The sequence below is a fragment of the Camelina sativa genome, chromosome 13 (assembly GCF_030686135.1).
Source record: "Camelina sativa cultivar CO46 ecotype springtype chromosome 13, ASM3068613v1".
In the NCBI taxonomy this organism is placed as follows: Eukaryota; Viridiplantae; Streptophyta; class Magnoliopsida; order Brassicales; family Brassicaceae; genus Camelina; species Camelina sativa.
Genome location: NC_141892.1, coordinates 9,918,365 through 9,945,487, shown reverse-complemented (window position 1 = coordinate 9,945,487; position 27,123 = coordinate 9,918,365). Strand labels below are relative to the sequence as shown.

Below are 27,123 nucleotides of genomic sequence, written 5' to 3'. Positions count from 1 at the left end.
ATTTCACCTTCCCCATCACCACCACCCTTAAACCCTTCAAAAGTCTTCTCACCTCTCTGTACCACCACATGCCTATCTTCCCCTATAACCTTTTTTTTTCTCACTTTTACCGTTATCAACACTTTTTACTATTCCTTTTTAAAAAATATTTTTATCAATCAATCCTTATTTTACCTTTTCTTGTATTAAAAAGACTTATATTGGGCTAAACCAGTAGCGGTTAATCTAAATGGGCCTTATAACCTAAAGCCCATTAATATATTGAGAAACCGTGAATAAAAATGAGAACCATCTCCAGATCTAGACCGTTTATATATACACTCGCGTATACGACATCAACGGTGGATTAGAACGCCAGCCCAATGATCCGTGTCAAAAGCCCTAAAAAACAAGAAAACATTGCCGCCATAACTTTGGGGAAAAATGTTTCGTTTCCCTCTCAATTCACTCTTTTTTCTTCTCCACCACTGTCTCTGAAACCCTTCTTTCTCATCCCCAATCCAATCGAATCGACTTCTCTCGAGCGATACACAAATCTCACTCTCACATTTCGATCTTTGCGATTATGGCCGGACCCTCGTCGAATACAAACGCACCGAAGCCGAGGAAGAGAGTCGAAGCGGAAACTAGCAGCAACGCCTCTTCCACTACTACTACCACCACCTTACGTCGTGCTAAAGATGGCAGTGCTTTCGCTCGCTGGTGATTTTCTTCTCCTTCCTTTAATTCTTTGAAATTCGGATCTGTGTTTCGATTTTAGGGTTCCCTATTCAGATTAAGCGATTGGGATTTCTAGGGTTTCTCAGAAAGTTTATTTTGTGATTTTGAATGGTTCTTCAGTGAAGGATGTAACAAGAATGTTGCAGTAGCGCTTATTAGCATGCACAACTGCAGTCTCGATGCTAAGATCAGAGTGAATCTGGGTATAATCATCTCTTTGGTTGTTTTTTTGATGGCCCCATTCTTATTGTGTATTTCAGTGTTCTCATAATCTCTGTGGATTTGGTTGTTGTTGTTCAGAAGCTCAAGTTGTGGAGACACAAACTGAGGCTAAGAAGAAAACTGCAGAGAAGTAAAACCTCGTTAGCCTTATTTCTTTGTGTTGAAATGATATGTGAGCTTGAGTTTCTGATCCTGTGTTTGTTTTTTTCAGGAAGAAGTCAACATCTGATGAACCTAAGGCAAAGAGAGTTAGAAAGGCTAAGAGCTCTTCTACCTCTAACAAGCCTAAGCGACCTCTGACTGCCTTTTTTATCTTCATGTATTGTTAACTTGTCTCGTACTTACTTTTGTTGATTAGTTTTATATATATATATATATATTCTCTTCAGGATGATGCTGATGTTAGCTTTCACTTTGCAGGAATGATTTCCGTAAAACTTATAGCGAGGAGAATCCATTTATTAATGTTAAGGATGTAAGACTATATGTTTATCTGGGTTTAATTACTGCATTTGAGTTCTATGCCTAGTGTTTATGAGATTGGCTCAACTGTTTTATGTGTATATATATATATATATATATGATTCTAGGTTGCAAAACGCGGTGGTGAAAAGTGGAAGTCTTTGTCTGAGGAAGTGAGTTGTTATCTTCTTTTTTTCTTCTTTCCTAGTTTAATGGTGATTTGTTTACTGCGTTTTTGTTTTTGTGTTAACTCTGGTTGTGTTTCTTGATCTTATAGGAGAAGAAAGTTTATACGGATAAAGCTGCTGAACTAAAGGCAGAATATAACAAGAAAATGGAGAACAATGATGCTGATGAGGAAGTATGAGTTTATACTATAAATGTGTTGTCCTTTTTTTTTTTTCTCATTTTATACATGGGATCTTGAATGTTGAGATTATGTTGATGACTATTTCAGGAGGAGGATCAGGAGAAGCAATCTGATGATGCTGAGGAGGAACAAGCTGATGATGCTGAGGAGACTGAGGAGAAGGACGTTGAGAACGCAGATGATGACAACAAAGATGCTGAAGGTAAAGAAGAGGAAGAAGAGGGTTTGGATGACTACTAAACATGTTATGCTCGTTCTTTGGGGGTCTAGTCTTATTGAAATGGATATCTCTAATCGTTGTGATGCGTTGTACATTAAGCTTTTATCATGATGAAGTTAGTTATCTGATGGTAGTTGTGAGCAAGTGGCTTTTTTTGTAGTTCTTGGAAATGGTAATTCCTTTTATTTAGACAAGTAATGAAGCTTATGTTTTTCGTTTTACCAATGCTATACAAAGTTATCGTTTGGCTTATAATCTGTGCTTTGATTAAGTTATGTGGTCTGCAGGAGGAGTAAAAGTAGTAATAATAATTTATTTTAGATGAAATTGAAAACAGAATCAGATTAAAACAATAGAATTGTAAGAAAAGAGTAAAAGACAAATAGAAGATATCATCTATTTTGAAGAAATGCGTAAAAGTAATAGGGGACTAAGATAATAAAGTCAGCGTTGGACTGGCCACTTCAGAACGTGTGTTTGGTTTCACTTCATTGTCTTCCTACAAGCTGGTAATGGCTTGCCACATAGGCAAAGGTTATGCAGATAAGCAGCTGCAGGAAAGATGTTGAATGGTCTTCCTTGTGGAATCAGTCCGCATAATTTGTTGGCTCTGAAACTCACATGTTTCATTGTCTTGATGTTCAATAAGCTATCCGGGATTCTTCCTGTAAGTGCATTGATCGAGAGGTCGAGCCAGTTGAGCTGTGCTAGCTGTCCCAGAGCTTGAGGTATGCCTCCTGTAATGTGATTTCTTGAGATGTCCAGTCTCACAAGTTCAACAAGGTTTGTTATTGAACTTGGGATTTGTCCACTGATTTTGTTGCTCCCTATGTTGAGAACTTTCAGGTTCAAGCTTTCTGTGAAATCAGGGATCCTCCCTGAGATTTGGTTGTTGGTGAGATGGACCTCTTCCAAGAAGCTGCTTGTCTTGTTGTTTAACAGGCTTGAAAGCGACCCCGTCACTAGATTTGAACTCAGATCAATGGACGCGACTCCTTCTGGCAACTTCAGCTTGGAGAGATCGAACCTGAGCTGGTTCTTTGAGAGCTTCACTTTCTGAACATTGGTCATGCTTGTGAGGAAAGCTGAAACATCACCTGTCAGAAAGTTGTCAGACAAATCTAGCGAGGTCAAGGCCGTTGGTCTTGTTAGCTTTGGAAAGGTTCCTCTCAGTTTGCAACCAGCCAAGTTGATATCTGAGAGTTGCTTGTCTCTGATCCAGCTTGGAATTGCGCCAATGTTTAGGTTGTTGTATGATAGATCAATGGACAGTAGAGAAGGAAATCCTCTGGCTACAACAGCAGGTAGAGGATCAGAGAACTGGTTTCTCGAGAGATTGAGAGACCATAGATTCTGCAGTCTTGTAATGGATGCTGGTATGTGACCGATGAACTTGTTGCCGCTTAACTGAAGGGTAGTGAGTGACTTCAGATTGCTGATTCGATCTGAGAGTGGTCCCGTCAGACCATTGCGCTCCAACGACATGATCTGAAGCTTTCCTAAGCTGTAAACAGAAACTGGTAGCCCTCCGGATAATCTGTTGCTGGAGAGAAAAAGATTGGTTAAGCTCTGAAACTGGCCTATGAAATCTGGGATTGGTCCAGATAACAAATTGGAGCTGAGATCAAGACTCTCAAGTTTGAGGAGGTTGTTGAAAGTGAGTGGGATTGGACCGGAGAATGAATTCCGAGCCAAACTCATAATAGTAAGGCGTCGCAAGTTCCCCAAACTCGGAGGGACAAGACCTGAGAAGCGGTTTCCAGATAAGGAAAGAGTGTCCAACAATGGAAGATGGCCTAAACTAGAAGGAACATTGCCTTGGAGAGAATTATCATCGAGAACGAGCTGGCGAAGACTGGTCAGATTAGAGAAGCTGTTGGGGATTGAACCACTGATGAATTTGGTTCCAGTAATGGACAAAACCACAAGAGATCGGAGATTACCCAGTGAAGGTGATAGTGTGCCTTTCATGTAAAGTGTAGGCTCGTTCGCAGGGCATTGCAACACCAAGTTGGTGACTTCTCCCGTGGCTCGATTGCATAAAACACCTTCCCAGTCTTCATTGCAGCAATCTTCACCAACCCACGAATCCAGAACACCTGTTGTGTCCTTGATGATGCTTGACTTGAAGCTCAGAAGTGATGCTCTGTCTTTGCTCGAACAGATTACTTCTGCTGATGATGAGTGAACAAAATTATGAAGAAGAGAAACAAACAAGAGATTCAAAACCCATTTTAGATTTTGCATTTTGGGAAAACGGGTTTGTTTTTCTGATCGGTTTAACAAAAAAAAAATGGTTAAAAATAAGAACTCTTTTTCAGACAAAAGGATCTGACAAAGAGTTAACTTTGGCTCGAATTGGGATAAAGTGAAGTGAACAGAAACTGTTTTATTATTGTTCCTTCACTTATACAGGAAGGTATTATAAATTTATAATGATCAATCCCTCCCCCAAAAAAAAAGAGCAGCAAAAAGTTATTTTGTTTTCACTTTAATCAAAACCCAAAACAAAAAAAACAAATATCTGAGTGAATTGGTTGAATAAGTCTGGTTGGATCTTGAAAAATAACCCACCTTTACTTATAGGAGTGGTGAAAAAAGAGAATAAAACCAAAAAAGAAGTTTGAAAAAATATTACACAAAAGGTCTTGAAGAGATTCACATGGAGAATTGTGACCGTTGGATTGATTCACGAGTATCCCCATTTTGTTTTCGAACGTTGGAGCGCAACTCAGTTTGAATATTTTGTTTTACGCTTTGTTTTTTACATTATAACCATTCTTCTTCTTCTTCTTCTTCTTTGGGTAAAAAAAAACAAAACATGGAAAAGCTCTCATCATTAATAAATTCATGTGAATTCGTGATATTGGCCACTATTTGTCTCTGTGAGATATAAATCAATAAACAATTCAAATAAAGTTGTTAAAAATGCGTATTTGTAAAGTATTCGATCGACTTTTTTTTTGTAATATGATAATGAATAGAATAAAGTACAAAACGAAAAGATTCAACTAAGCCTAAAAAGGAAAATAATAGACGATAAACCAGGTGCATGATATAGTTTTCCCTTAATTATTTGTTTTGTTGGTTGAACTATCGATGTCTATTAAATACATACTTGATCATTTTTGAATTAACATGGTGTACTTTGTTAGCAATCACGTATTATCACAAAAAATTCCTATTGTTAGAAAAATAAACAATGAGATACGTTTATAGATTAGGATTTATTTTTGGTTAGAGATTTGATTAACCAGTGAACACCAAACCTATCTAGTATTTTGAGGATGGGTTGCTAGAGAAGATAGGATACTATTTAAACGTTGAATATTCATAGTGATGTTTCATTTTACCAACCTTTTTGATTTGAGATATATCTAATTTTATCTTATATAAGAAAAATTAAGATGGAAATTAAATTATTGGATATGGCCTATGGAGGTTAGTTGAAAATTTTAGGCTGCAACTATTATATCGAGGCTAATTATACCAACTTAGTTGGTTTGATATGATAATTAGACAAATCAAGATGGGAATTAAAACATTAGATATGGGTGGTTAGACTATTAGGGCCGCAACTCATATATCAAAAGAGTCGAAACCATTTTTTCTTTTTTCCGTAGACTAAATCATTATTAATTTCTGTTAATTGCATCGACAAAAAAAAAAAAAAAAAAAACTACAAAGTGTATTTTTGTAATCGACAATAACACAGCTCCCAACCCTATCAATTATGTGGTCACCAAAGACAACTTTGTGTAGACCAATAAAAAAGCTAGAAATGATAATTCAAGTGTAAATACTAAATAGTTCAATAACAACTTGATACACTATTGATTAGTTATCATCCCAAAACATAATTATTACTTTTTCAATAATTTGACTTAATATGATACTACCTTTTAATACATATATTTTTTATTTTTAAAATTTGAATATATGATATTAGTACCCGTAATTAACAGTATTAAAATCAGCGTCTAATCATTTGGTATGTAATTTTCTTTTCTCATAAGATATATTAATCGTCAAGGGAGCATAGATACGCAATATGTTAAATGTTGAGAGTTTGTTCTGAAACTTTATATGCTGTTCTTTGCTGTAAGGCTTTTGATTTCGATTTGTTTAATTTTCTTTCTCTCAAGTGTATTTAAAAGCGTCAATTGCGGCTTGATGCAAGAATGGTCCACGTAGGACATAACCAAGCCATATAATATACGTCCTTTTTCAAATATTATGTATTGCTCACATTACAAACCACAAGATTACAAGTTTGTCAACATATATTTATATGTAGTTCTATAACATTTATATTCTTCCAATTGGGAATCCAATATCAATATGTTTATATGCTGAATTATAGATCTTTGAAGTATAACTTCTTTTGTTACATCAGATAGTCTTATAAAATTTAAGTGCATAAAATGTGTCTTAATCAGTTTTGCATTTGCAGCTACAAAGAGATGTTGAAAGATATACCTCGGGTGTTTCATTATAAGTGATGTTTAAAGTTTTGCGGCACCATATATATACATATATACAGATATATATATTTATGTGCTAACTTAAAATATCATTTCTTATCTAATATATATATTTTTTAAAATGAATAAAACAAAGAAAAGTATAATTTCAGTGTTCAAAATTTTAAAAAAAAATTATTTTGCAATGAAAATTAAAACAATTTCCCCCTAAAATCACCTATATACTGAAAAGAGAGAGTAACAAAATGACGGCATGACACCTAAATGAGCTATAATTAGACAAAGAAATGGATTATATAATGTTTTTTTCCGATCATTTGACCACAATAAGCCGATTCATAAGCCAAATCCTACAAATGTGATTTGTAGGGAACATAACTCGATTACTGGTGTAATTGTGGCCTTTACAATTGGATTTACCATTGACCATTGCAATAAAGTCACTTCACGGATTCTATAGTTTATTTTATCGCCCAAATTGTATCATAACTGGCATAAAACCAAATCTGAAGCTACACCCTCTTTTTATCGATTTTTTTATTTTTATTTTTCTAGTCATATATTTAGAATTATATTCTCGTTGTTAGAAACCATGTTTCTCTCTTGATGTTTGTTGTATCGAGGGACAAACAAAAAATATCAAATTAAGAGCACTTCCATAGTTTCATCCATAAGAACTCCAAAGAGTTTGTTAAACAAGAAAATATAATAATATCTAAATATGATTTTCTATAGTTTTTTTTTTTGGTAGGCATGATTTTCTATAGTTAATTTTATTGCTATATTCTTTTAATCTCCATTCTCCAACATGCAAAATTTTAAATCCAACATGACAAATCATGTCTCATTAATTATAATTTGGTGTTGGTAACTTTAAAAACTTCAAAAAAATTATTATATTTTTAATTAAAATATTTTGATTTTAATTTTCAAAATTATATTTGATTTGTAAAGTAATAAATCAGTATATTAATTAGTAGAAAGCGGAAAGAATATTTATATTATTTAGAATCTTTTCATTAGTTTTATAAAACTTTGATAAAATCCCAAAGAAAAAGTTAATAAAATAGTTTGCACTACTCCTTAAAATCTATAAATATAATTATTAACTAACGAAAGGTCTTCAAAATTTGAATACGAGAAAAAGTGTGTTTCGATATTGACAGCCAGAAGAATTGATGATAATGGGAGTCGTTATATATGTGTCGATAAGATTCACAAAGCCATTTTTGTGTTTCTGCCTTTCTGGGTTTTATATTAAAAAAGTTGGACCCTACATTCTCACTTTGACAACCTAAGATTCAAATCATTATACTTAAAACCTTTTTTTTCCTTTCTTTTCCTGTTGTTTATAATTTATATCGTTAGGGAAAAATTGAACTTTTCGCTATTTGAGTTTGTGGTTCTTTTATTTCAACCAATGACGATCAAAACAATTGACAACAAATAATTTAAAGCCCGGCCCATATTGACTTATCTGGGCCTTATTTTGATTTCGATTTTAGAAATTGACTGGTAAAGTCGACGCATTTCTTTAGAGAGGGGGATGGATCTCTCTTCGGCGGCTAACCAAAATTCCTAATCGGAGGTTTTAGCAGTAATTGTAATCTCAAAATGGGTCAAGCTCAGAGTGACGAGAACTCAATTCCATCAACGACGACGACGACGAACACTCCTCCTTCTACGAATTCTCCGCGTGATTCTCATGGCGATAATACTTCGTCGCCATCGATGGATTCTCTCCTCGCTGGTTCGTAATCGTTTCTTTTTTTGTGTGTTCTGTATCTCGCTTTTATGGAATTGGAGATTGCTTTGGTCCTGTGTTTGATTGATAACGATGAAAATGGTGTGATAGTATTGAAATTTGCGATTCTCGATAGTATCAATTCAAAATATTGTTCTTTTTCCTTGTAGGAAGATTCTCAAGTCTTTGATTTTTGTAGTTTCTATGGGAATACAACCTTCTAGTCCAGTTTTGGTTTTAAGAAAGCTTTTTTGATTCCATCTTTGTATCCCTCAAGAAACACTTTTTTATGTAGTCTCTCTGTTGTTTGGTCTCTGACCCTCTGCGATATATGACATTATTGTATACTCTATTCAATATCACAGAAGCTGCAGCTTATGGTGAAGACGAGAATGAGGATGAGGTTATTTTTTCAACTTCGTTCTTTATTCAGTTTATATCCACAAGCTTTTTTGCTTTGAATTAATTACCGAGTTATCTGACAAATACCAAATCCATCAGCCGCTTGAAGCAAAGGCACAGAGAGCTCTCGATTGTCCTTGCATAGCTGATTTGCGTAATGGCTCTTGCGGCTCTCAGTTCTCTGAGGCGTTCCTTTGCTTTCTCAAAAGCACTGCTGAAGAAAAGGTAATTTGTAACTGAACGTTGTTAGATTGTTTAGGATATGATGTAACCTCACCTGAAAAATGCTCGAAACACTTGATGTATGATGATGGAAACTCAACCGAAATGCTCCTAAAATTGACACATTGATGTTAGTTGTTTCTCTTTCGTTTACGTTTTGTGCCCTTTAGAAGAGAAGCTTCACAATTATCTTGGATGTGCTGTTGTTTTTTCAGTGATCTGACTTGAGTATTTTAGATTGTTTAGGATTAGTGTAACCTCAACTCAAATACTCATTTTCAGGGATCAGACTTGAGTATTTTAGATTGTTTAGGATTAGTGTAACCTCAACTCAGATACTCATTAACATTGGCGACAGTTGTCTTTTTCGTTATTACATTTTCTGTGCCATTTTAGAAGGCAAGCTTCATAAAGATATTGTATATGTTGTTGTTGTTGTTGCAGGGATCAGACTGTGTAAATCCATTTGTAGCATTGCAAAGCTGTATCAAAGCCAACCCGGATGCATTCTCTAAATCGGTTACAGATGACGAAGAAGAAAAAACCGAGAAAAAAGAAGAGCAGCCGCCTGTGCAAGACCATAGAATCATCCCACCTCTCTGGGCGAAAGACCCTCCTCGCAGTAACAACTCCAAGCTTTAGAAGATCAAAACAACAATGGAGTCAGCAATTAGTAGCTATTGTTTCCTCTACATGACAACAAACAGAAGAAAGTAAAAGAAGACCATAATCAATGGTCGTAGTAGATCAACATTGTTCTTTCTTTTTTTAATAAAATGTTTCGAGATTTTACTTGTTAAAAACACTACATTGACTAACAAACTGAATCGTTGAAAAAAAAAAAAAAAACAAATTGAATCATAATTGTGTTAATCCAAGGTAAACCAAACGGTTTAAGCTACACAGTTAGGTTGAACTACAATAACCGACCGGTTTAATTCGGTTTGCTTAGAGATATTAATTAGATTTGTTAATAATGGCTTTTAGTTAATTAAAATCGCATTAACTAATCTTCTTGTTTCAAAATCACTAAAGAATACTGCGAAGCGTGCACGGGATAAGGGAGATCTCTATGCATAGTAGAGTTGCGTACTAAGGAGGAGTCTGCGAAGCTTGCACACGAAGAAAGCAATACAAGAAAGAGAGGAATCTAATTCGGGAAGTGAATCCGAGAAGCAATCTAGGGTTACGATTTTACTAATTCTGATCTGATTCATTCATTGTGGTGATTTTCCGATGGAAGAAGACGGTGGCGGCGGTGCGAAAGTTGGAGCGCTGGAGAATTTCATGAGGACGCATCAGAGTTCTTTGAAATCCTTATTCCATCGGAAGAAATCGTCCTCTGCTCGTGATGGTGATGCTTCTCCGTCTCCTATCGCTTCCCCGAAACCTATTCCTCAGCTCTCTCTTCTCGCTAATTCCGTCGTCTCCCGTTGTTCAAAGTAAACTACTCTCTCTCTCTCTCTCTCTCTCTCTCTTAGATTCTTCAACATTTTCAAGATTCATATACGTTTCGGATCCTGGGCTATACTTGCGATTGCTTAATCTTTATTACGCGATGTGATTATTCCTTACTGTTCTGGGCTATACTTGGGAATTGGTGATTCGTGAATTGATTTTAGGGAAATATCTTTGTGTTTGCCAATTTGTAGGATCCTTGAAATAGCCACAGAAGACCTGCAGCATCATTTTGATGTTGAGTTGCCTGAGAGTGTTAAGCAGCTTTTGACATATGCAAGGAACTTTTTAGAGTTCTGCTCGTTTCATGCACTTCACCAAGTTATGAAGAAGCCTGATTACCTAAGTGATCCAGAGTTCCGTCAGCTTATGTTTGATATGATGCTTGCTTGGGAGACCCCAAGTGTTACAAGTGAGCAGGAGAACAAAGTGAGAAATCTTATCTATCTGGTTTCCCTTTTTTAATGTTTTTTTTTATTTATTTAAACAGAAGTATTTTGGATTGATCTTCTTGTTTTTGTCTTCAAATTTGCCAAGTTTAGGATGCAGCATCTCCCTCTAAGCAGGACTTAGAGGATGAGGACGGGTGGTCGCTATTCTATTCGAGTCCCACAAATATGGCTATGCAGGTTATTACCATTTTAGACTTCCTTTGTTTATGCATTATTTATGATTGGAAGGACTGAACTGACTTCTCTCCTGAAAATTTTGCTTAATAGGTTGATGAAAAAAAGTCTGTCGGACAGGAGGCTTTTGCAAGAATTGCTCCGGTTTGTCCTGCCATTGCAGATGCAATAACTGTACATAATCTTTTTGATGCACTGACTAGCTCGTCAGCCCACAGGCTTCATTTCCTTGTATATGACAAATACATCCGCACACTTGACAAGTATGAACTTACCACTACTTATTTCCATTCCTTTAATATACTTTTCTGCATTTGTTTACTTGATGCACCATCTAAGTGTTATAACACATTGGTGATTTTGAAATTTTGGTCTCCTTTTCTGGTACTTTAAATACTTCAGTCTACTTCTGTAGTATCTACTTACTTATTCTTACCTCAAACACGCCTACTAATCCCTTAGCTGGCAACATATTACGTCAAAAGAGTATTGCTTGCTAATTAATATTAATTTCTAATGTTGAAGATGCTTTAAATTTTCTGTGGCTCATTTAATGCTATCCATTATCCAAAGCAGGAATCAATATTTTTTGAATCTTTTTCTTGCCCTCTTATATTTGTAGGATTTTCAAGGCTGCAAAAAGCACTCTAGGACCTTCAGCTGCCAATCTTCAGCTTGGCAAGGGAGAAATAGTTCTTGATATGGATGGTGCAAATCCTGTTTTACCGGTTCTTAAACATGTGGGCATCTCAGCATGGCCTGGTAAAATTCTGGAGAGATCTCTGCATATAGTCATTTTATTTATTCTAACCTTCTGCAGTGGCATTATATTATACCTTAAGCAAAAGGAGAAAGATGAAAACAGTGGTTCTAATTTGTTGGTTTTGTTTCCATCTCAATATTTATCAAGCATTTCCTTTTGTAGGTAAACTGACACTTACCAACTGTGCTCTATATTTTGATTCAATGGGTGGTGGTGATAAGCCCATGCGATATGATCTCACTGAAGACACAAAACAGGTCATCAAACCTGAGTTGACAGGGCCATTGGGTGCTCGCATCTTTGATAAAGCCATCATGTACAAATCAATTCTAGTGTAAGTGTGCTAATGGACTATAGTCTATAGTCTTATGTCTGTCACGTTTTCTGTGCTCGTGGATTTATGTATTTTGCTTTATCTTGTTCTGTATGTACAGGCAAGAGCCGGTATATTTTGAATTTACAGAGTTTAAAGGCAATGCTCGTCGAGACTACTGGTTGGGAATATGTCTGGAAATCCTTCGTGTACAATGGTTCATACGAAGATACAACTTTAAAGGGATTCAACGATCAGAAATACTTGCAAGAGCAATCCTTGGCATATTCCGGTACCGTGCAATAAAGGAAGCTTTTCAAGTCTTCTCTTCCCAATACAAAACACTGCTTATATTTAACCTGGCAGAAAGTCTCCCTGGTGGAGATATGGTCTTAGAAGCTCTATCCAGCCGTGTCTCTCGCATAACCACCGATGTTCCTTCTGATGCCGGTTTTGTTCAGTATATGAAATGGCCCTCAAACTTATCTCCAGTCTCACTCAAATTGCTTGAGCATTTTGGCTTGAATCTAGAGACTGGGACAAATATGGGTGAAGAAATGACAATCATAGGAGATTTTTGTGTTGGGGAGACGAGTCCATTAGAGATAGCTCTGAAACAGTCAATCCTAGACACAGACAGGGCTGAAGCTGCTCAGGCGACGGTGGAACAAGTGAAAGTAGAAGGAATTGACACTAACGTTGCAGTTATGAAGGTATCATGAGATTCTTCCTTCTTCATCTTTTTCCTTTTTTCTTTGCTTTATAGTTCTATATATCATTAACCGATAGTCACATTGCAGGAGCTATTGTTACCTTTCATCAAACTAAGCTTGCGTATAAATCTCTTAGCCTCTTGGCAAGATCCTTATAAATCAACAGTGTTCATGATCTTAGTCAGCTATTTGATCATCAGGTAAGATTTCAAATTTGAAGACATGATGAAAAAGTTTGATTAGAGTGACAAATGTGATGAGACTAAAGTCTTGTTATGTTGTGCAGTGGGTGGATTGGTTTCATACTACCGTCAATATTAGTCATAGTGGCTATAGTGATGTTATGGCGTAAGCAGTTCAACAAAGGGAAAGAGCCAAAAGCTGTTCGAGTGAAGGCTCCACCAAGTAAAAACGCAGTGGAGCAGCTACTCGTGCTACAAGACGCAATCAGCCAGTTTGAGTCGCTAATCCAAGCAGTTAACGTTGGTCTCCTCAAAATAAGAGCCATTACTCTTGCAATTCTTCCTCAGGTATAATGTTACAAAAACTAATGATGACGGCTTAAAATAAATCGGAGAGTCTGTGGTTAATAATAACTCTTTGTCTCTCTAATATGTTTTCAGGCTACAGATACAACAGCTATATCGCTTGTGGCAGTGGCAGTTATATTGGCGGTTGTTCCAGTGAAGTACTTAATAACGATTGCGTTTGTAGAGTGGTTCACGAGGGAAGTCGGGTGGAGGAAAGCGAGTAGTGACCGGTTAGAGAGGCGGATAAGGGAATGGTGGTTTAGGGTACCAGCAGCTCCTGTTCAACTCATTAGACCCGATGATGACAAGAAGAAGAAGAAATGACGCTCTCACACGCATTGTCTCTCTTTCTAGACATAGACATGCTTTTGATTTTAGGATTTTCGTTCTTCCCAATTCTAAGTAAGATTCAGGTTTATTCAGACATATGAGACGCACAAATTCGTTTCAGCAGAAGTAATTTGCACAAATTCGTTTCACAAATTAATACAAGTTGGTCTTATCTTCATTCGGCAAAGTCACTGAAAAGGATGAAACTACCCATAATGAAAAACCATTTTCTTTCATCTATTCTACGTACACATGATACTAATGTAGTAGACGCAACTTAATTTTAGTTTTAGTTATTCAATATACTATGAACGTTCAAGGAGTTAGATGTGTTTTATAGTTTGATGTGTTGTATACCATATAGCGTAATACACTATTAGTTTGAGATATGCATGTATACAATAATACAATATGTTAAAATACGAACGCATATATATTAGGGGATAGGTTTCCAGATTAAGAATTACAATACATGGTGTGCGCCAAAACAATATGGGGTTTCCTGATATCATTGACCTATTTTATTCATTCCATTATGGGTTTAATATACTACTAGAACAAACAAAAACTATCAGATGAAATCCAAGCACAGCTATTGTTCTAGAGAAATGATGATTTACATCTTGAAGACTATCATAAAATTTTACTCGACTAAGACCATCGATAACAATGGTCTAGTCCAAATATGTTAAACCAAATTAGATCTAAAAATGCAAAATCAAAGTCTAGTCCAATTATAATGCTATTCTTAACATGGAAAACAGAAGAAAAGAAAAGATGATGAGTTTGACCATCGATAAAAATGGTCTATTCCAATATTTTAAAGCAATTTAGACCTAAATATAAGAAAATCTTATCAAATATAGACCCCAAATATTAGCAAGAAATATCCACTTGAAAAATATGAAGAAAAAAATCCTCAAAGTAAATAACAGCAGGAGCAAAACATAACATCAAAGTCTGAGAAAGAGTTTGAGAAAGAGTCTGAGAAAGAGTTTGAGAAAGAGTCTGAGAAAGAGTCTGAGAAAGAGTTTGAGAAAGAGTCTGAGAGGGAGAGAAAGAGAGACTTCTTTACCAGCAGAATGTTTTCATATGACGACAAGATCCCATTGCTGTCCTTAGCATTTCACCAGCACGACCACATCATTTGGGCACTCCACAAAACTTCCGGGACATAAAGAAGTTGAAGTCATTCTGAAAGAAGCCGACTGATTTCAGCCATGAGGAAGCAGCCTTTTCATACATCTCTATCTTCTGATTGTCTGATGTCCCAGGCATGATCCACACATTACCAAAGACCTTGTAAGTCACTGCAGCAAATGGAGGAAGTTCAACTTTTGTTGCACCTGACACTCCTGTTTCTTTCCCCTTAACATCTTTACCATTTGTTTCTGAGAAATCACAAGCAAAAAACTAGTTAATATCTAAGAAAATAATGATGAAGAAACATGGAAAATGTAATCAATCAAACACTTGTTTACAAAACCAAAAAGCTTATGATATCAACACCAACACGATGACCCGAAATTAACTAGTCGTACTTGCTAAAAGACTGACTTTGCTCTAAGAAAATAATATAATCAAGCTCAGAGACCCTTACTTATTTAGCTAAAAGGAGATAAGTGTCTTGTAAAAACAAGAAAACGTATTTAGAAACTGAAGATATATAAGACTTTTATGCAGAGAAAAGAGTGGCTAGGATTGGTAAGACCTTTGTGCTAGATATGCAACTTCTCCATCTCATGTCATCAATAACAAATTAATACCAAAAAGAGACTAATCCCTCACAAGAGTCTGATTATTACTCAAGTTAAAGCATAACCCGTACTCCTCTTCAAAAGCTAATTAGATAAGGAGAGCCTAAATAGGAAAAACACAATCATCATCCTTTAATTCTCCCAGTCCCATGATTAAGGTACTACATAAATCAATCAACCTCAATAACTATCTATTAGTTATATAAATATGATTTCCAGATATGAATATCAGATATCACTATAACAAATCATCATTTTCCAAAGTAGCATACAACCTAACAAGAACAAAGTTTGGGAACTATATCTATAAATCTGTTGAACTACTTGAATAGTTTAGCACGCACAAGTTTTATATCTTATGCATAATTGTTAAGTCTCAAATGACCAAAGTACCTGGAAAGTTTGGCTTCAGTGAATGGTACGTTAGGAAAGCGGTAGACATATCCTTATTGTCCACTGGTGGAATTGGATAAATGGGATACCTAAAATAATTCCAATTCAAATATCATCACAGTTAGGATTTACGGATACATTATATATTTGGAGTAAGACAGCAACTAACATCACAATTTACATCATGGGAAGCATGCATGAATCATATAAAAGCAAGTTATTGTGAAATGACAGGCATATAATATATATGCCTCATGGAGAGACGGTGAACAATTAAGTAATCACTTTGTAGCCTAATTAAGAACATGCTAAAACTGAACAAGATAATAGAAAACACGACATACCAAGCAATCGAAATCCAGCTATATGGAGAAAGATCTGAACTCGTCAGGGTAGTCAATCCAGGGTGCTGCGTAGCTAGTTTAGAAGTGATCTACAAAATACATAAACAAGAAAACAAAAACACTTTCCATTAAACCAATGATTTATGGAGAACCAATCCAACATCAAAAAGGAAAATAAAGATTACTATAAGATACCATGGAAGTAAGAGGTTCTCTTTGGAACGGCTTATCTGTCTCATTATATTGAAAATAAAGGTAGCCCAAGTGATCACCATTCACAACCCGTTTGCCAGAAGAGTCAGGTTCAGCAGATCCTGTCACTGTACCATCATCTATTCCAGTCGCAGAGCTCCTACATTCAGAATCAATTACTTGAAAGAGCTACACTACAAGTCTACAATAGTCAAACTCTACTCATAAACACACAAGACTCTTGAGAAAACTTCAAAAAGACATAAACTTTATAGCTCCTTATGAACACTAGACAACAAAACTAGACCCTCAGAACCAATTCCACCACAAAGCCACAAACTTTCACATCAAATCTTGTTACCAATGAAGCAATAAGACAATAAAAATCGAACCTTGGATCATCATCAGTGAAGGGTTTGAGGGTGAAGATCTGAATGGCAGAGAGTGAAGGAACAAAGTGATGGTTAACCTTCTCGTCAATGCCTTCCACGAAAAGAGAAACTTTACGACCAAAGGAGCTCCACTTATCAACGCTAGACCAAATGTCTTGAAGAACGATGCAAGGCCTTCTCACTTCTTCATCTTCTGCTTTGGCTCCTGATGATGACGATGATCCCTTTGTCTGCAAAACAGAGATTTTGAAAATTAGTAAACCCGATTTCACTATTCGGATCCTTAAACCGGGTTGGAATAAGACCATAACTTTTCAAAAATTCTTAAACAGCCCTCGTATTGTTTCTATTGTGTAAACTAATCCCTCAACATTATAATTTAACATAAAGTATCCAAATAAAAACTAGTCAATCTTGGCTAAAGATGTTGTTATGGCTAATAAAGAAAAATTAATATGGCAATCATGGTAATAATGTCAACGACTAAACGTAGTCGTCTTTAACCACTATAGCATTACTATAACTTATTTCAAGACTTTGACCAAATCTATTCGTTTTTGTTTATCCACCACATACATAATATTTTTTATCAAAGGGTGATGAACAGGAGAACACACATGCATGGTAGATCTAAAGAATTGAAAACGTTTGAAAACTCTTGAAATTAGATTTGAAAACGTTTGTTCATTCAAACAAATATTTATATAAAAAGATAAAAACAAATAATTACATATAATTTTACCTCAGTGTAATAGTGAATCGGGACACGCGGAGTCGAACATTCGACAAACCTCTCGAAATTAGTCTTTCTCCCACTCATTTTGTTATTGATTTTTTTTTTTCTTATGAATATTATTGAGAATTTCAAGATGTATCAAGAGTTTAGGAGATATGAAATATAAATCAATATGAAATTTCAAATAGAATGGAAATAATAAAATTCAAGGAAAATAAATTAATTAGAGCTGCTTTTTTAATTTGGGAACAAACTCAATTTTATTTATTCAATATATCTCCTTCCTTATAATAAGGTCTCTATTTAATATTGGTCTCTTCAGTCTTTGTGAATTCAATATATTGCCAGCTTTTCCAAACAAAGAAAAAACAAAAAATTAGACTCATTTTTTGTTTTTGATAAAAAAATTAATACTATGTTATTATTATAAGTTGATATTTTATTTCTATATACAGTATGAGAATGTGATTAACCATCTACGGGGTTTTTCAATTAAAATTTAGTATGGAATTATCTTATTCAGAGTGTGTTTGTTTTTTTGGTTATTGTGAATGTAAAGAGTAGCAATTTTGTAAACCAACTCTTTCATATTATATGATATTTGCACTTTAGCAAAAAAAAAAAAGAGTAGCAAGAAGATCTACGTGGAAATGACAGGGCACAGAAGAGGGCGCAGTGCATCATGCATGGCTAGGCCAACCTATTTACATGCCAGAAAAAGCATTGACCCCTCCCAATCACAAAATCTTTCTTTTAGGCTAAGGCAAAAAAATGTCTCTCAACTCATATTTTCGTAACACTTTATGTTAATGTCAAATTACATCATATGTTAACGATTAGATAAACTATTTAATTACAGATTTAATATGATCTGTCATGTTCGACCAATATGGTGGACTCTTCTTTTTTTTCCTTCCCCCCCCCCCCCCCTTTTATTTGTACCTTTTATTTGACCAATGAATCAACCATTTCACCAAAGTATTTCAATATTGCTCGTATAGTATAGTCAAAATATCTTATCCGACTAAGGTACATGGACCCCAAAAATGACGAACATTGTAAAGCTTATAGGGCTGTGGCGCTAGAAACAATATGGTTAATTGTTTTAATTGATCATTCTCAGGAGTATTATGGTATAAATGGATGATTGATGCTGTAATGCAAATAAAAGTATATTGAACGAAAACTAAAATATAACATATAACCATGGAAGTTCAACCACCCCTTATGAAATAATAAGAGTGATGTTACAATTTTTTTTCGAATATAATCATGTAAACAAATCATTCCTACACATCCTTTACCCAAAAAAATATCAAACTTACATAAAAAAAATCTTTTAAGTAGTTGTTGATATATCCTATCTCAATGCAGATTAACCACACTAATTATCTACTTTTATGAATACTGATGAGTGATGACTGATCAGTTAATGATAGGTAACTAGTATATATGCAATGCATACTAATTTTCCTTCACCAAAAAAAAAACAAGAACACCTAGCAATTGGATAACACAATCTCTCCCAGACAAAAAGTTTACAGATATATATAAGCCATTTATGGAATATCGTATGTGAAGTCAGATTAAGAATACCACCGTCGATTATTTGATTACATATTTTGGATATGCGGTAAATTTACGAGTAAAATTTTAACTAATGTATTTATAAAACTGATGTTCCGAATAATATATATATATATATATATATATATCATCTTAGATGTCGTTATGACAACGATTTTTTTTTTTTTGAATTTAGTGTCATTTTAATACGAACAACTACGAATCATTCCGGTCCTAACAATTATCTAATCATTCACCGTTTGTGCTTTTCAAAATACATGTACCTATTCATAAATTAAAACCATCTATATAATACAAATTAAATGTTCACTAATTAAATATTATGGTATATACATGTTATAAAATATACAACTCCAATAACTATATATGTGCATATCACATGGGTGACGAATTGATGAACCAATATCTATATTATATGGTGGGATCCATTTCAAATGGATCTCCTTTTTGTGCTTTTAGTTAAGTATTTGTTTTGCTTCTTTATATATTGCTTTGTATATAGTTTATATAAATCAAATATAACCGATTTTTCTTATCTTAGCATAAAATAAAAGAAATAAAGACATCATAAAGTCACAATGCCAACGCAGAAAGGTTCAAAGCCACGACGTCCCCTTCTGCATGACTCAATTTGCTCTCACATATTCTGAAAAAGCATTACGTAAGATTTTATCTTTTATTTTCCTGTTTCACCCATGTTCTATTTAATTAGGAAACATATCTTATCTCCTATACATATACATAAATGAAAAAGCTTGGTGTTCTGCCAACTTGTAGGTAAAAAAGTTCGATGCATTGTGTGTACGTATAACGTCATTCCGTGTGTGATCATTTTTTTTTTTCTGGCATCTCTCATATCAACTTTAAAATGTGATTTGAATCATTTAGTCGATCATAAATTTGTAAAACGAAATCTTTGAAGTTTCAAAGTTTAAAAATAAATTAAAGAAATCGAGATATTTGAAGAATTGTAGAGCTCTTTAATGCTTTGTTATTTGGACATGAAACATTGCATCAGTTACTGAAATTGCTTTAGACAAATTTGTGTCATAACATGGATTTGGTAGTTGCAAAACCTTTATTGATGCATTTCTCTCCTTTAACTGAATATTTATTTTGTTTACAAAGGCAAACAGAGCATATATGCCCCTAATTCAAGAAAGTAGCTTTATCTCTGTGGCTTGATGACCCATCCATGACTCATCCTTTACCACAAAGGTCCTCAAGTCTCACCGATTCAGATCTTTATTTCAACTGCCTCTTGTCTCTTTGTCTTTCCCTTTAAATACCTTCCCACTAACACCGTTTTCATCATCAACCATCCACTCACAATCTCTCTCTTTCTCTTAAGATCAAGAAACAAGATCACTACTCGATCCTCCAAAGATGACATTGAGCAAAGTTCACCAGCAAGTTATTGCATTTCCTGCAGCCAAGACTGCTCCGTTGCTTTACTTGCCTGACCCTGCAGCTTCCATCAACAAGCTCCAAATCCCAAATTCTTCAAAGGTTTCTCTTTCAACAGATAAGGGAAAATCAATCCTGCGAAAGAAGAAAACCGATAGCTTCACAAACGGAGCTAGAGACCAGGACAAGTTAGGACCAAAGCTAACTGAAAAAGTAAAGAGAAAGCTATCCTTGGGAGCTAAGATCCTTCAAATGGGAGGCTTAGAGAAGATCTACAAGAGACTCTTCAAAGTCTGCGATGAGGAGAAACTGTTCAACTCGTACCAATGTTACCTATCCACAACGGCAGGTCCCATGGCAGGCCTACTCTTCATCTCATCAAAGAAGATTGCATTCTGCAGCGAGAGATCGATCAAGGTGGCTTCTCCTCAGGGAGATCTCACTAGGGTTCATTACAAAGTATCAATCCCCTTGTGCAAGATCAATGGAGTGAACCAGAGTCAGAACACAAAGAAGCCATCTCAGAAGTACCTTGAAGTAGTCACGGTTGATGGATTTGACTTCTGGTTTATGGGATTCTTGAGCCACCAAAAAGCTTTCAACTGCCTCGAGCAAGCGCTTTCTCTGAGCTACGAGCAATGATAAGCCGCAATGGTTTCCTCTGATGAGGAGCTATAAGTAGTGCGGGTTTTAGATGAAATATTTCATTTCACTTTAACCTCAGATTATGTTAGGAGAAAGCCTAGGAAATACTTACAATATTGTACAAACTCATTTGTTCTTGCTTTTATCCCTTCTGTTCTCCATCGTAGACATGAGCAAAAGATTTGAATATATTTAGCTGATCTCATCTGTTTTCCTAATTCACTGTCCTCTTTTGCACCACAATATGTCAAACGAAGAATAAATACATAGAAAAACAAAATTTGCCATGGGATGGAGATCATATATAAGAAATGAGTACATATAATTAAGACCATTTCATAATCTTGATCTTGGAAAATTTAAGAGTTAAGCCATTGTCCCAACTCCCAATCTTCCGCTGAGTGATAAAACCAATAGTATAACAAAATGTCCAAAAGAAGGAATCAATAAAGATGTAAAAAAAAAAAAAATCTAAGATATATTCGATTAAGAAATCAATCATAATGTTAACAAAAATAATGTGATGACTACTGAATCATCCATACAAAAACAAAAAAAAATTACCGTAAGTTATTGAATAGGGTTACTGTCTCACTGTAACTTGTAAGCCAAGAAAAAAGTGATAAATTATAAGAGGCTGATAAAATTTTAGAACTTATACTTTGTTTTTTTTTTCCTAACACGGAGAAACTTATAACGTTCACCAGCTAATGAATTCAAACTAAAACAATAACACAAAATCCAGACTTGGTAATTTTTAGTTATTTCAAAAGTCATGTCTCTGAGTTGCTCTGTCTCTGGGAACAACAAAAAATAGACAGTATATATGTGGTCCCTCGTTAGTTTTGTTATATTCGTACAATTTCTTTGGACATGTTTTGGTGCAAAAGAGAACTGTGACATAAGAAAAAATACTGATGAGATCAGCTAAATATATTCATTTATATCTTTCTTGTGTCTACAATGGAAAACATAATGGGTAAAAGGGTAAAATAATGTGAGTTTGTACAAACAATATTGTCAGTCTCTTCTAGGCTCTTTACTAACATTCTCTGACTGAAACAGGTCAAAATAGAAATGATATATTTCTTCATTAACCTGCACTAATTAGCTCCTCGGAGAAAATCTTATTGCTCAATGCTCATCATTGTTTAACGCTTGCTCAAGGCAGTTGAAAGCTTTGTGGTAGCTCATGAATCCCATGAACCAGAAGTCGAAGTTATCGACTGTAACTACTTCAAGGTACTTCTTAGATGGTTTCTTCGTGTTCTGACTCTGGTTCACACCATTGATCTTGGATAAGGGGATTGAGACTTTGTAGTGAACCCTAGAGATGTCTCCCTGAGGAGAAGCCACCTTGATCGATCTCTCGCTGCAGAATGCAATCTTCTTTGATGAGATAAAGAGTAGGCCTGAGATGGGACCTGCGGTTGTGGATAGGTAACATTGGTACGCCTTGAAAAGCTTCTCTTCATCGCAGACTTTGAAGAGTCGCTTATAGATCTTCTCTAACCCTCCCATTTGAAGGATCTTAGCTCCCAAGGATAGCTTTCTCTTGACTGTTTCACTTAGCTTGGGTCCTAACTTGTCCTGGTCTCTAGCTCCGTTCGTGAAGCTATCGGTTTTCTTCTTTCGCAGCATTGATTTCCCTTTGCTTGTTAGAAAAGAAAACTTTGATGAAGTTGGGATTTGGAGCTTGTTGATGGAAGCTGCAGGTTCTGGCAAGTAACTTATCGTAGCAGTCTTCGCTGCAGGAAATGCGATAGCTTGTTGATGAACTCTGCTCAATGTCATCTTGGTTGGTTTAGTGGTGATTCTTGATTATTAATCTTGTGAGAAAGAGAATGAGAGAGAGAGATTGTGAGTGATGGTTGATGACGAAACCGTGTTGGTGGTAAGGTATATAAAGGCAAAGACAAAGAAACAAGAGGCAGTTGAATACAAAAACATTGAATCGTTGAGACTCGAGATCTTTGTGGTAAAGGCTGAGTCATAGATTGGTCATCAAGACAGGGAAAAAGCCACTTTCTTTGGGGTTAAAAGCAAATAGAAGAAGACCAAGCATATGCTTTCTTTTGCTTTTTTATTCTTTCGTGAGAAAAATAATCTTGATCTAGTTAAAGGAGAGATGTATATAAAGAAAGGTTTTGCAACTACCAAGTCCGTGTTTAGGACATTGTTTCGAAACTAACTTCAATAACTGATGAAAATGTTTTAGCTCAACATGTTCTTTAGCATGTCGGTACGTAGCTTTAATTTGTCTTTCCGCATCATATATATATATATAATTAATGATGCGTATCTTCCTATTTATATGATTGTTTTAAAGTTTGTTCTCAAGCATTATTAATTAGTCTGTTAACAATTACTCATTTGGTGACATGTTACAATCCATTTTCAACGTAACCCTCTACACTCATCATAAATTAAATTAATCCCTTATAACATAAAATCAGTTTGTATATTAGAGATATAATGCCAAAACAAAAGCAAAGTAAAAAAGGAAAAAGAAAGAAAGAGATGATCATACTAATTGACGTTGGACTCCGAGTAGCTTTTTTACCTACAAGTTGGCAAACAACATCAACCCTTTTTTTTGTTATCCTACTTTGTTTAGCTTGATTTTAATTTTCCACATATATCTTTACATACATGTATAGGAGATAAGATATGTTTCCTTCTTAATAGGAACATGCACGAAACACGAAAAAAAAATGAAAATCAAATATTACGTAACGCTTTTTGAATAAGGCGAGAGCAAATTGAGATATGCGCGCAGAAGGGGTTGTCGTGGCTTTGGAACTTTCCGCGTTGGCATTGTGATTTTCTTATATGCCTTTATTTCTTTTAATTTCCTGCTAAGATATGAAATATCAGAGTTACATTTGATTTGAAAAACAAAATATACAAAGCAATAAAGAAGCAAAACAAATAGTTAAATAAGATCTCAAAAAGGAGATCCATTCCACCATATAGTATAGATGTTGCTTCATCAATTCGTCACCCATGTGATATGAACATGGTGTATATGTGGGGTGTGTGTGTGCAATGTATATATATAAAATATACGTATGCATGATAACATTTTGTCGACAATGTAGGTGATTATAAATAGGTACATACATTATGTCTTTAACAACAACAAAAACAATATATATAGGTACATGCATTAATGAAAGGAATGATTCGTTTAGTTGTTAAGACATGAATGATGATCGACTCTTGGCGGAAAAAAGAAAAGAAAAAGACATGAATGATCAAGTCGGTAGTTGTTATAAAGATATTGAATTCAGAGAAACAATAGAATTATTCTAGCAAAAGATGGTATCACTCACTCTTAAATTACAATTTCAAAATTTAATAGTATTTTGTTATTTTGTCGTTCATTATTCATTTTTGCTTAATAGTATCATATAAATTTATAGCGTCAGAGACTATTCCAGCTTTATTGTATTAATCTTATTTGGGGTCCATGTCCTAAGTCGGATAAGATATTTTGAGTATATTATACGAACAATGTTTAAAAATATGTATGTCGACGCATGAAATGGATAGAAAACAAAATCTTTGTAGGGGAAATGGTCGACTGGTCAAAAGAAATTATAAATTAGATAAAAAAAAGTTACAAGAAAAAAGGAAAAGGAAAGAAGAAGAGTTTATATCAGTAGGCCTAGGGCATGACGGATCAAATACAAAGCTGTAATTAAATACTTTATCCTCTAATTTAATCGTTAAACTTTTCCGACGTGTGTGATGGAATTTGACATAAACGAAAAGCATATCAATTGAAAATAAAAAAAGGTAAGAAATATGACGTGAGAAAACATTCTTCCTTAGCCTAAAAGAAAATTGGTCAGTCACTAGACGATTCCAGACATTCGTGATTCGTGCACGGTGCATCTAAACGGGTTGGCCCTGCCATGCACGTAGATACTTTACATCATTTACACTAACAATTTTCGATAGTAAAGCTCATTCATTTATCTCTAATTAAGCTTCCACAATTTTCGATAGTAAAGCTCATTCATTTATCTCTAATTAAGCTTCCACAATTTTCGCTTAACGGATTCTAGTAACATCTCACATAACATTTAAATTGTCTCTCTTTTGTTTTTTTGTTTTTGTTTTTGCATAGCCATAATAGCATCAACCAAAACAAGTAACATGTGTATAAGTTGCATGATTATGTATAAAGACTAGAGAAAGTGCACAATGCCAACGTAGAAAGCTTCCAAAGCCACGATGTCTCCTTCTGTGTGACTCAATTTGCTCTCACCGATTAAAAAAGCGTTACGTACAATCTGATTTTGATTTCTTCTTGTTTCATGCATGTTCCAATTAACTAGGAAACATATCTTATCTTCTATACATTTATAGATATCTGTTAAAACTTAAAATCAGGCTACAAAAGAAGAGAAAATAAATAAATAAAGCTTGCTATTTTGCCAACTTGTAAGCTTTGTCGGAGTCTTAACGTCATTCCGTGTGATCGTCTTTCTTTAATTACTTTAATGTTCTCTTTTTATTTATTTATTTATTTAATTAATTTTTGGGCATCTCTAATACTATAACTTAAGCATATTTAAGGAGATTAATGGATCATCAGTTTGTAAATATGTATATAGCATCTTCTAAATTTCGAAATCAAAGGAATTTGAAACATGTGAAGAAGATCCATAGAGCCCTTAATTATGCCTCCTAAGTTGTTTTGTTATTTGGAAACTAAAAGCAAAAACATATAAACATTTCATCAGTTCCTGAAATTACTTTTAGACAAAGATTATGTCCCTAACACGGGTTTGGTGGTTGCAAATCTCTATTTAATTATGTATTTTCTCCTTTACTTATATATGATTACTTTCCTAGAAAAAAAACAAAGGCCAACCAGAGCATATGCCCCTTAATTCAAGAAAGTAGCTTTATCTATGTGGCTTGATGACCCATCCATGACTCATCCCTTTTACCACAAAGGTCTCAAGTCTCAGAGCTTTGATACAACTGCCTCTTGCCTCTTTGTCTTTCCCTTTAAATACCTTCCCACCAACATGGCTTCATCATCAACCATTACTCACAATCTCTCTATCTCTCTCTTTCTCTTTCTCATAAGATCAAAAATCAAGATCACCACTTAAACCTTCCAATATGACATTGAGCAGAGTTCACCAACAAGTTATTGCATTTCCTGCAGCCAAGACTGCTCCAGCGCTTTACTTGCCTGATCCTGCAGCTTCCATCAACAAGCTCCAAATCCCAACCTCTTCAAAGTTTTCTCCTTCAGCAGACAAGGGAAAATCGATGCTGCGAAAGAAGAAGACCGATAGCTTCACCAACGGAGCTAGAGACCAGGACAAGTTAGGACCCAAGCTAACTGAAACAGTCAAGAGAAAGCTGTCCTTGGGAGCTAAGATCCTTCAAATGGGAGGTTTAGAGAAGATCTATAAGCGACTCTTCAAAGTCTGCGATGAAGAGAAACTGTTCAAGGCGTACCAATGTTACCTATCAACAACCGCCGGTCCCATGGCAGGCCTACTCTTCATCTCCTCACAGAAGATTGCATTCTGCAGCGAGAAATCGATCAAGGTGGCTTCTCCTGAGGGAGATATCATCAGAGTTCACTACAAAGTATCAGTCCCCTTGTGCAAGATCAATGGAGTGAACCAGAGTCAGAACACAAAGAAGCCATCTCAGAAGTACCTTGAAGTAGTAACAGTCGATAACTTCGACTTCTGGTTCATGGGATTCGTTAACTACCAGAAAGCTTTCAACTGTCTCGAGCAAGCGCTAAACGATGATAACCAATGAAAGGTTGAAGAAGAAATATTTCATTTCTATTTTGACCTGTTTCAATCAGGGAATGTTAGTAAAGAGCCTAGAAGAGACCGACAATATTGTTTGTACAAACTCATTTTTTTTTTATTTTGCTTTATCCATTTTGGTTTCCATTGAAGAAACGAGAAAGAGATTAATATATAGCTAAAGATGATCCCATCACTTTTTCCTTAGTTACTGTCCACCTTTGCACCAAAACATGTCAAAAGAAGTGTCATGGAATGAATGCATAAGAACATTTCATAATCTTTGATCTCAAAGC

At 35.1% G+C, this 27,123-nt stretch overlaps 7 protein-coding genes and 1 pseudogene across 8 annotated transcripts; 5 read left to right on the top strand and 3 right to left on the bottom strand.

The window, feature by feature from the left end:
- The first annotated feature begins 340 nt into the window (after positions 1 to 340).
- On the top strand, positions 341 to 2,215 carry LOC104736358 (high mobility group B protein 7-like). The gene is made up of 8 exons (XM_010456319.3): positions 341 to 702; positions 841 to 923; positions 1,021 to 1,072; positions 1,154 to 1,261; positions 1,363 to 1,417; positions 1,533 to 1,577; positions 1,682 to 1,765; positions 1,862 to 2,215. The coding sequence occupies exons 1-8, from the start codon at positions 566 to 568 to the stop codon at positions 2,012 to 2,014; spliced, it is 717 nt and encodes a 238-aa protein (XP_010454621.2). The 5' UTR covers positions 341 to 565; the 3' UTR covers positions 2,015 to 2,215.
- Positions 2,216 to 2,284: 69 nt separating this feature from the next.
- On the bottom strand, positions 2,285 to 4,856 carry LOC104736357 (uncharacterized). The gene has a single exon (XM_010456318.3). It carries the CDS (start codon positions 4,239 to 4,241, stop codon positions 2,478 to 2,480), a length of 1,764 nt encoding a protein of 587 aa, XP_010454620.2. The 5' UTR covers positions 4,242 to 4,856; the 3' UTR covers positions 2,285 to 2,477.
- A 3,101-nt stretch (positions 4,857 to 7,957) lies between these two features.
- LOC104736356 (mitochondrial intermembrane space import and assembly protein 40 homolog) lies at positions 7,958 to 9,649 on the top strand. The gene is made up of 4 exons (XM_010456316.3): positions 7,958 to 8,228; positions 8,588 to 8,625; positions 8,724 to 8,849; positions 9,291 to 9,649. The coding sequence occupies exons 1-4, from the start codon at positions 8,093 to 8,095 to the stop codon at positions 9,486 to 9,488; spliced, it is 498 nt and encodes a 165-aa protein (XP_010454618.1). The 5' UTR covers positions 7,958 to 8,092; the 3' UTR covers positions 9,489 to 9,649.
- A 175-nt stretch (positions 9,650 to 9,824) lies between these two features.
- Positions 9,825 to 13,757, top strand: LOC104736355 (uncharacterized). The gene is made up of 10 exons (XM_010456315.3): positions 9,825 to 10,288; positions 10,499 to 10,733; positions 10,847 to 10,933; positions 11,024 to 11,193; positions 11,553 to 11,692; positions 11,856 to 12,027; positions 12,128 to 12,719; positions 12,807 to 12,919; positions 13,006 to 13,249; positions 13,343 to 13,757. The coding sequence occupies exons 1-10, from the start codon at positions 10,083 to 10,085 to the stop codon at positions 13,571 to 13,573; spliced, it is 2,190 nt and encodes a 729-aa protein (XP_010454617.2). The 5' UTR covers positions 9,825 to 10,082; the 3' UTR covers positions 13,574 to 13,757.
- A 698-nt stretch (positions 13,758 to 14,455) lies between these two features.
- Positions 14,456 to 17,652, bottom strand: LOC104736354 (uncharacterized). Its single transcript, XM_010456314.3, has 6 exons — positions 17,400 to 17,652; positions 16,658 to 16,887; positions 16,269 to 16,425; positions 16,074 to 16,162; positions 15,730 to 15,818; positions 14,456 to 14,970 (listed from the first exon to the last, which is right to left on the bottom strand). The coding sequence occupies exons 1-6, from the start codon at positions 17,475 to 17,477 to the stop codon at positions 14,723 to 14,725; spliced, it is 891 nt and encodes a 296-aa protein (XP_010454616.2). The 5' UTR covers positions 17,478 to 17,652; the 3' UTR covers positions 14,456 to 14,722.
- Positions 17,653 to 20,242: 2,590 nt separating this feature from the next.
- LOC104736352 (putative GEM-like protein 8 pseudogene) lies at positions 20,243 to 21,250 on the top strand (annotated as a pseudogene). The gene has a single exon (XR_015577922.1). The product of XR_015577922.1 is annotated as a putative GEM-like protein 8 pseudogene (transcript).
- A 684-nt stretch (positions 21,251 to 21,934) lies between these two features.
- LOC104736351 (GEM-like protein 6) lies at positions 21,935 to 22,977 on the bottom strand. Its single transcript, XM_010456313.3, has one exon. It carries the CDS (start codon positions 22,824 to 22,826, stop codon positions 22,167 to 22,169), a length of 660 nt encoding a protein of 219 aa, XP_010454615.1. The 5' UTR covers positions 22,827 to 22,977; the 3' UTR covers positions 21,935 to 22,166.
- Positions 22,978 to 25,986: 3,009 nt separating this feature from the next.
- LOC104736350 (GEM-like protein 7) lies at positions 25,987 to 27,034 on the top strand. Its single transcript, XM_019234871.2, has one exon. It carries the CDS (start codon positions 26,175 to 26,177, stop codon positions 26,832 to 26,834), a length of 660 nt encoding a protein of 219 aa, XP_019090416.1. The 5' UTR covers positions 25,987 to 26,174; the 3' UTR covers positions 26,835 to 27,034.
- The last annotated feature ends 89 nt before the right edge of the window (positions 27,035 to 27,123 follow it).

Excerpts from the sequence above, each read along its gene's own strand:
- LOC104736355 (XM_010456315.3), top strand. The coding sequence starts at position 10,083 with ATGGAAGAAGACGGTGGCGGCGGTGCGAAAGTTGGAGCGCTGGAGAAT. Across the intron at positions 10,934-11,023 it reads CCACAAATATGGCTATGCAG|GTTGATGAAAAAAAGTCTGT; the intron begins GTTATTACCATT and ends TTTGCTTAATAG. Across the intron at positions 12,920-13,005 it reads GTCAGCTATTTGATCATCAG|TGGGTGGATTGGTTTCATAC; the intron begins GTAAGATTTCAA and ends TATGTTGTGCAG.
- LOC104736356 (XM_010456316.3), top strand. The coding sequence starts at position 8,093 with ATGGGTCAAGCTCAGAGTGACGAGAACTCAATTCCATCAACGACGACG. Across the intron at positions 8,626-8,723 it reads AAGACGAGAATGAGGATGAG|CCGCTTGAAGCAAAGGCACA; the intron begins GTTATTTTTTCA and ends CAAATCCATCAG. Across the intron at positions 8,850-9,290 it reads AAAGCACTGCTGAAGAAAAG|GGATCAGACTGTGTAAATCC; the intron begins GTAATTTGTAAC and ends TTGTTGTTGCAG.
- LOC104736354 (XM_010456314.3), bottom strand. The coding sequence starts at position 17,477 with ATGAGTGGGAGAAAGACTAATTTCGAGAGGTTTGTCGAATGTTCGACT. Across the intron at positions 16,163-16,268 it reads GAGAACCTCTTACTTCCATG|ATCACTTCTAAACTAGCTAC; the intron begins GTATCTTATAGT and ends TGTATTTTGTAG. Across the intron at positions 15,819-16,073 it reads AGCTGGATTTCGATTGCTTG|GTATCCCATTTATCCAATTC; the intron begins GTATGTCGTGTT and ends GAATTATTTTAG.
- LOC104736358 (XM_010456319.3), top strand. The coding sequence starts at position 566 with ATGGCCGGACCCTCGTCGAATACAAACGCACCGAAGCCGAGGAAGAGA. Across the intron at positions 1,418-1,532 it reads CATTTATTAATGTTAAGGAT|GTTGCAAAACGCGGTGGTGA; the intron begins GTAAGACTATAT and ends ATATGATTCTAG. Across the intron at positions 1,578-1,681 it reads GGAAGTCTTTGTCTGAGGAA|GAGAAGAAAGTTTATACGGA; the intron begins GTGAGTTGTTAT and ends TTGATCTTATAG.
- LOC104736351 (XM_010456313.3), bottom strand. The coding sequence starts at position 22,826 with ATGACATTGAGCAGAGTTCATCAACAAGCTATCGCATTTCCTGCAGCG.
- LOC104736357 (XM_010456318.3), bottom strand. The coding sequence starts at position 4,241 with ATGCAAAATCTAAAATGGGTTTTGAATCTCTTGTTTGTTTCTCTTCTT.
- LOC104736350 (XM_019234871.2), top strand. The coding sequence starts at position 26,175 with ATGACATTGAGCAGAGTTCACCAACAAGTTATTGCATTTCCTGCAGCC.